The following is a 7,125-nucleotide window of genomic DNA, read 5'->3' on the forward strand; positions in this document are numbered from 1 at the left end:
CCCCGGGCCGCGTCCTGCCCTTTGGTTCGCCGCCTCAGGTGTGAACAATGGGCGTGAGATCCGGGCTGCCCGGGACCGCGGAGAAGCTCGAGCTGAGACGAGGCGGGAGGGCGCTGCCCGTTGTCGGCTCCGTAGACGACTCCGCGCGATTGGTCTCGGAAGTTACTCTAAAGCTATTGCAGTGCTGTGAGATCTTCAGGACTGTTAACAATGACAATTACAGTTTTCAGACTGCAGTCTGTGGCGCCGTTAGGTCCCAGCACTCGTGAGGCTGAGGCGGGCGCATCGCCACAAGTTAGAGGTCAGCCTGGGATACACAGCGAGACCCTTTTTGTCTCTTTGTACTTTGGGGTGATGTGAGATGTGAGTGCAAAAGGTAACGATCATCAGTGCATAATGTGATCGTCAGTGAGGCTTGCCCAGAGTGCCCCGCTTTGTATTACTTTTGTTTACTTGTTTGTCGTACTTTGGAATGACAGTTCTGCTGAATCAGTGGTTTTTCGTGTTGTGCCTTAACTCCTTGTTTATAACAGGTTCCAGAATTTTTCTTTTATATAAATATTCAGGAATTACTCTCTTAGACGTTGTTATGACGCAAACCATCAGAAAATGCTCCTTATGTTCCGTTGCAAAATGTTTATTTACTTTGTGTAGTTCAGGCTGCCCTTGAACTCATCATGTAGTTTATCCTCACCTCGAACTCATGGTAATCTTCCTGCCTCAGCCTCTTGAGTGCTGGGATTAAAGCCCTAAGGACCATAGCACTGGGGCAGTACTAAGTGTTTTGGAACATGGTAGGAGGTGCCTAGCAGTGCCTCAGCCTTAATAGTTGCTTAGTAAATATCTGTTGAATGAATAAAAAGTAGTCTAGGAATCCCTTAGTGTTTGACGTTTGTTAGGCATGGGCAGCAGTTGAGTTTCTCTGCTGTTTCACTCTGATACTTTCACAAGTGGCCATTTCCTTTTCTTTTCTTTGAGACAGTCTCACTATGTAGACCAGGCTGAGCTCAGACTCCAGCAATCCCCCTGCTTCAGCCTTCTGAGTGCTGGAACTACAGGCGTGTACCACTGCTCCAGGCCTAAGTGACCATTTCTTTTTTTAGTTTTGATATGGGGGATCAAACTGAGGACCTGGCACTTTCAAGGCAGGCGCAGCACTCCTGAGCTGCATCCCTGCCCCAAGTGACCATTTCTTATCTGAAATGAGGAAGTGAAAGATAATTACATTTTTAGATGTTTTTTGAGTTTTTCCCTCTTGAAATCAGGTTTGGGACTGTAGATTTTTCTCATCGATGGGCAAATAGATAAAAGGAGGGGAAGAGGGGTTGAAGGGAGGGGAGGGGAATGGGAAAAAAGCAGCAAGATATGTCATGTGCAGGTACAAATTCCCTATGATGAATGTTATCATTATTATTTGTTTTTGGTACCGGGGATTCAACTCAGGACCTCGTGCTTGACAGGCAGGCACAATGCTGCTGAGCTAAATCCCCTGCACAAGGTTACCATTATATTTATCTGAAATGTACCAGTAGAAAAATACATTAGGGTGGGCCGGGGGTTTAGTTCAGTAGTGCCGCCTGCCTTGCAAGCGCAAGGACGTGAGTTTGATCTCTGGTACCAATAAATAAATAAGTGGGGAAAAGAATATTGCTCTCACATACTAGCATAATTCGCTGCTTTTTGTGTAGATTGTAGAGCTTCTGAAGATGGCTAAAGGAACTGAATTATGTTGTGAGACTATTTAATTCTATATTTATTTGGAGACATGGTCTCTCTATGTAGCCGACGCTGGCCTGGAACTTGGCCCTGATTTGCCTGCCTCAGGCTCCCAAGTGCCATTATGCCCAGCTTAATTCTTTTAAATCATGTTCCTTTATCCAGAGCTTTCTCTCTTAAAGCGGTGAAGGTGTGTAGGGGATTTAACCCCCCAGGGTCTCTCTCCAGCATCTGCTCTACCACCCTCAGTCCCTAAGGAAGTTTGTAGGGTTTTTGTTTTGTTTCCAGTACTGGGAATAGAACCCAAGCCCTTCTAACTGACCACCATCCCCAGCCTTTTTATTTTATTTTATTTTTTGGTTTTTTTTTTGAGACAGAGTCTCACTATGTAGTTGAGACTGACCTGTAACTCACTGTGTAGCCCAGGCTGGTCTTGAACTCACAGGGATCCTCCTGCCTCAGCCTCCCAAGTGCTGGCATTACAGGCCTGCACCACCATGCCCAGCTCCCAGCCTTTTTATTATTATTATTCCTTCTTTGAATCTGAGCCGACTTGGCTAAATCACTTAAGTTGCCTAGGTTGGGCTTGAATTTGTACTCTTCCTGCCTCAGTTTCCAGAGCAGCCAGTGCCTAGGTTCTCAGAGGGTATAGAGAGAAGTCAAGGTTGGATTTGTCTTCTCTGGTCTTTATAAACTACAGGAATGGTGAGGGAGGAATTGGATTGGATGGATTGGATGGATGGATGCACTTATTGACAGGGTCTTGCTTTGTGTCCTAGGCAGGCCTTAGACTCATAGTGATCCTCCTGTCTTAGCCTCCTAAATGCTGGGAGTACAGATGTGCGGCACAGTGCCCAGCAACTGTATGTTTCTTGGGTCTACTCAGATTCAGAATTGTATGTGCCTTTATTCTTTTTTTTTTTTTTTTTTTTTTTTTTGGTACTGGGGATTGAACTCAGGTCCTTGTGCTTGCAAGGCAGGCCACTGAACCGCTGAGCTAAATCCCCAGCCCTGTTTGTACCTTTATTCTAACAGCCAGAATTCTTTCAACTTTCGGCAGTTGTGTTGAAGTAGTGAAAGTACCAGAAGATTCTTAGGTTCTTTACTACATAATACATTCCTACTTGGTGTACATATTCGTAGAGGTTTATTTATTATTTGTGGTATTTGGGATGGAACCTGGCACCTCAGAAATGCTAGGCAAGTGCTATACAACTGAGCTGCATCTCCAGTTCTGTTTGTTTTTGTGACAAGTTCTCATTGTAGACAGGCTGGCCTAGCTGGCCTCAAATTTAAAATCCTGTCTCAACCTGCTTTGCGGTGGGATTACAGGAATGGCCCACCATACTTGGCTGATAGATTGTTTTGTTTTGTTTTGTTTTTGAGACAGGGTCTCACTCTGTAGCGCAGGCTGGCCTCCAACTCATGTCAAGCCACCTGCCTCAGCCTCCTGAGTGTGAGTGCTGGGACTATAGGTGTGTGCCACCATGCCCAGCAGCTGATAAGTTTTAACTAACTCTTGGGTGTTTTTTTTTTGTTGTTGTTGTTGTTGTTGTTACCTGGGATCGAACTCAGGTCCTCGCAGGATCGAACTTGGGTCCTTGCACTTGCGAGGCAGGTGGCGGAACCACTGAGCTAAATCCCCAGCCCACTCTTTTGTGTTTTTGTTTGTGGTACTGGGGATTGAGCCTTCACCACTGAGGTACCGTCCCTACCCTGAGTGCTGGAGTAGCAGGCTTTGGTGGGTGTGTGTATCCGGCGAACAGCTGAGCAGCTACTATGTGCCAGGTGCTTCAAACATAACCTAGGCTGGGGTGTACAGTAGTTCAGTGGTAGAGTTTGTGCTTAGCATGCCTTAGGTCCTACATTCAGTCTCTAGCACCAAGAAGAAAAACCAACCAACCCAGAAAATCCCCATGGCAGTCCTGAATGATAGGTCGCGTTTTCCGCATTACAAATGAGGAGGACTGACTGAGCTTCAGATTTAAGAACTTTCCCAAAGATTTTAGAAGTGGTGGATATGAGATTCAATGATTGGGCCAAGGATTTAGCTCAGCGGTTCTACTGCCTGCCTCGCAAGGGCAAGGTCCCGAGTTCAATCCCCAATACCCCCCCAAAAAAAACTAAATGATTTGAAACTAAAAACTTTGAGCCAGCCATGGTGGCACATGTCTGTCACCCCAGCACTCTGGGAGACTGAGGCAAGAGAGGATTGCAAGTTTAAGCCCAGCCTGGGCAATTTAGGGACCTAGTGAGAGCCTGTCTCAAAAAATAAAGACCTGGGATGTAGCTCAGTGCAGAGGTCCTGGGTTCAGTCCCCAGTCCCTAGAGCCATATGAATTTAATTGGGTGAAGGTGGAATCTGCTTACTTTGGGCTTTGTTACTAAATTTAGTTTTGCCATGCACAGTGGAGAGTGAACAGGTTTTGACTGGACTGCGGGGGCACAGCGGAGCCCTTAGAGAGGAAGCTGGGGTGGGTTTTTGTCTTTTTTTGTGGTACTGGGAATTAAACCCAGGCACACGTCACTGAGCTGCACTCAGTATCCTCTTTTTCAGTTTTGAGACAAGGTATTTTACTGAGTTACCCAGGCTGGGCTTGGGCTTGGTGGGGTTGCAGGTGTGCACCACCATGCTCAGCTCTGAGTGGGTTTTAGGTGATGAATCCCTGCCAATTTTGGTCTCAAACCAGTGCAGCTCAGGTACCTCAGACGTAAAGTTACCTGCTAAGCCATGAAGCTGCCAGGCCAGTTTCCTTCCACAGTTTGGCTGCTTTTCTTTTTTGTTGTGTTTTTTGGTACTGAGGATCAAACTCATTTCTTTGTGCTTTCAAGGCAGGTGCCGGATCCGTCTTTTTTTGTTGTTTTTGAGGTGTTGACTGGCTCTCTTTCCCAGATTGGCCTCCAACTCCTGGCCTGAAGCAATCCTCAGCTTCAGGCTCCTGTGGGCGGGCTGGATGAGTCACCTATTTGATTTCTTCTTCTATATTCTTTTTTTTTTTTTTTCCCACCACTGAGAATTGGGCCCAGGGCTCTTGTATGTGGGGCAAGCACTCCACTGCTGAGCATTCCCAGTCCTTTTCTGGCTTTCAGCTTTCCACCCTCCTGAGTAGGTGGGTGTATGTGTGTGTGCTGCCACTCCTGGCTGTTTGGATTATTAAAGATTTTGAGCTGGAGGCTATTGTGCCTACCTGTAGCTCCATCTACTTGGGAGGCTGAGTCAGGAGGATTGCATGGGGCAGCTTGGGCAACATCATGGAATCTTATCTTTTAAAAACGATTAAGGGGGCCAGGGATTTAGCTCAGTGGTTCCACTGCCAGCCTCAGATGTGCAAGGGGCCAAGTTCGATCTCTAGTACAAAAAAAAAAAAAAAGATTAAGGTTTTAAAAGTGGTTATTGACATTATGCTAGATGGCATAGGGAGGGAATTTTCTTGCACTTTACAGGAATTATTTGACAGTCACAGGGTTACTTACTTTCAGTAGGACTTTTTATGCAGTAGGATTAAAGGCAGGGTAAACTTTTTTTTGTTTTTGTTTTTTGAGACAGGGTCTCACTATGTAGTTGAGACTGACCTGGAACTCACTATGTAGCCCAGGCTGGTCTCCAACTCAGTGATCCTCCTGCCTCAGCCTCCCGAGTGCTGAGATTACAGCCATGCCCCACCAATACCCAGCTTTAAATTTTTGATCCTAACATGCAACCATTTTTTTTCTTTTTCTTTGGTACTGGGGATCGAACTCCAGACCTTGCACTTGTGAGGCGAGCAGTGGAACTACTAAGCTAAATACCCCTGGCTCATGCAACCAGGTTTTTGATAAAACTTTCTAAACATACATTTTTGGGTTTTTTTTTGGCTATACTGATTATTGACTTCAATGGCTCTCATATGCTAGGCAAGCACTCTACCACTGCACTATACACATGTCCAGCCCGAGTTAATTTATTTGTATTTGTGGTATTGGAGACTGAACCCAGGGCCTTCACGCTGAGTTGCATTCCAGCCCTGTTTAAAAATATTTCCTTTGAGACAGGGTCTCTTAAGTCTTCTCCAGTTACTCAGACTCAGCTTGAAGTTGTGGCCCTCAGCCTCTTAGAGTGCTGGCATTTCAGGTGTGAGCCACCATGCCTAGCTAAGAATTTATTCTTTATTAAGATAGTATAGTGCTGAGGCTGGGCATGGTGGCACACACCTGTCATCCCAGAACGCAGGAGGCTGAGGCAGGAGAATTGCTGTGAGGTCATGACTACCCTTCAAGGCCAGCCTGAACTACATAATGAGACCCTGGAGATAAAGTGATAACTTTTTGCTCCAAAGTATATTTGTATGTATTACTTCAAAAACTGTATTTGAAGGTTTTTTTTTGTTAGATATTGGCAATGTATCATAGAAAATAGGACTTGTAAATACTTCTTAACATTTACTTTAGTTTTTTTCGGTACCAGGGATCAAACTCAGGACCTTGTGCTTGTAAGGCAGGTGTGGTACCACTGAGCTAAATTTCCAGCCCTAGTGCTTCTTAACATTTAAAAATTGCTAAACTTTTTTATAACTTCTTTTGGTGCGTATGCTGGGTGTCCATCCCAGGGCTTTTACACATGTGCCTTATTTGTTATATCTCCAGCCTTTAACTTGTAAGTTATAATAACATTTAAAAATTTTTATTTATAAGCCAGGCGTGGTGGCTCACACCTGTAATCCCAGCTCTCGGGAGGCTGAGGCAGGAGGATCACTGTGAGTTGGAGACCAGCCTGGGCTACAGAGTGAGTTCCAGGTCTGTCTCAACTACATAGTGAGACCCTGTCTCAAAAAACCCCCCTGAAAATTTTTTTTTTTTTAATTTATTTAGGGCCGGGGATTTAGCTCAGTGGTTCCGGCGCCTGCCTCACAAGCACAGGGACCTGAATTCAATCCTTGGTACCAATAAATAAATAAATAAATAAATTAATTAATTAATTTTATTTTATCCCATTCACCCTCAGGGCAGTCAGTACCTTTTTTTGGTACCAGGGTCGAACTCAGGATGTTGCGCTCACAAGGCAGGCGGTGGAACCACTGACCTAAATCCCTGGCCCAATAAAAAAAATTTTTTAAATGAAGTTTTTTTTGGGGGGGGGGTGTCTTTCACTGGCCTTGAACTCAAAGCTCACTAGTGACCCAGGCTGGCCTTGAACTTGTGCTCTTCCTGTCTTAGCTAATCCTTGCTCAGTACTGGGGATTGAACCCAAGTCTTCTCACTGAGCTAACATCTCCAGTCCTTTTTATTTTTTTATTTTTTATTTTGAGCCTGAGTCTTGCTAAGTCACCTAGGTTGGATTTGAACTTGAGATCCTCTGCCTCAGCTTCCCAGAGTGCTGGCTGTGGTTAGTCCAGTGTTTTTTTTTTTTTTTTTTTTTTTTTTTTTTTTTTG

The 7,125-nt window shown here is 45.0% G+C and overlaps 1 protein-coding gene across 1 annotated transcript in view; it reads left to right on the top strand.

The window, feature by feature from the left end:
* The first annotated feature begins 47 nt into the window (after window positions 1-47).
* Window positions 48-7,125, top strand: part of Smarcc1 (SWI/SNF related, matrix associated, actin dependent regulator of chromatin subfamily c member 1) — a 130,090-nt gene continuing 123,012 nt past the window's right edge. Inside the window, exon 1 of the mRNA XM_010624569.2 lies at window positions 48-248. Coding sequence (XP_010622871.1) covers window positions 48-248 — 201 coding nt within the window. The remainder of the gene's footprint in view (window positions 249-7,125) is intronic.

Source organism: Fukomys damarensis, unplaced genomic scaffold (assembly GCF_012274545.1).
Source record: "Fukomys damarensis isolate Sample0158 unplaced genomic scaffold, DMR_v1.0_HiC HiC_scaffold_12, whole genome shotgun sequence".
Classification (NCBI taxonomy): Eukaryota; Metazoa; Chordata; class Mammalia; order Rodentia; family Bathyergidae; genus Fukomys; species Fukomys damarensis.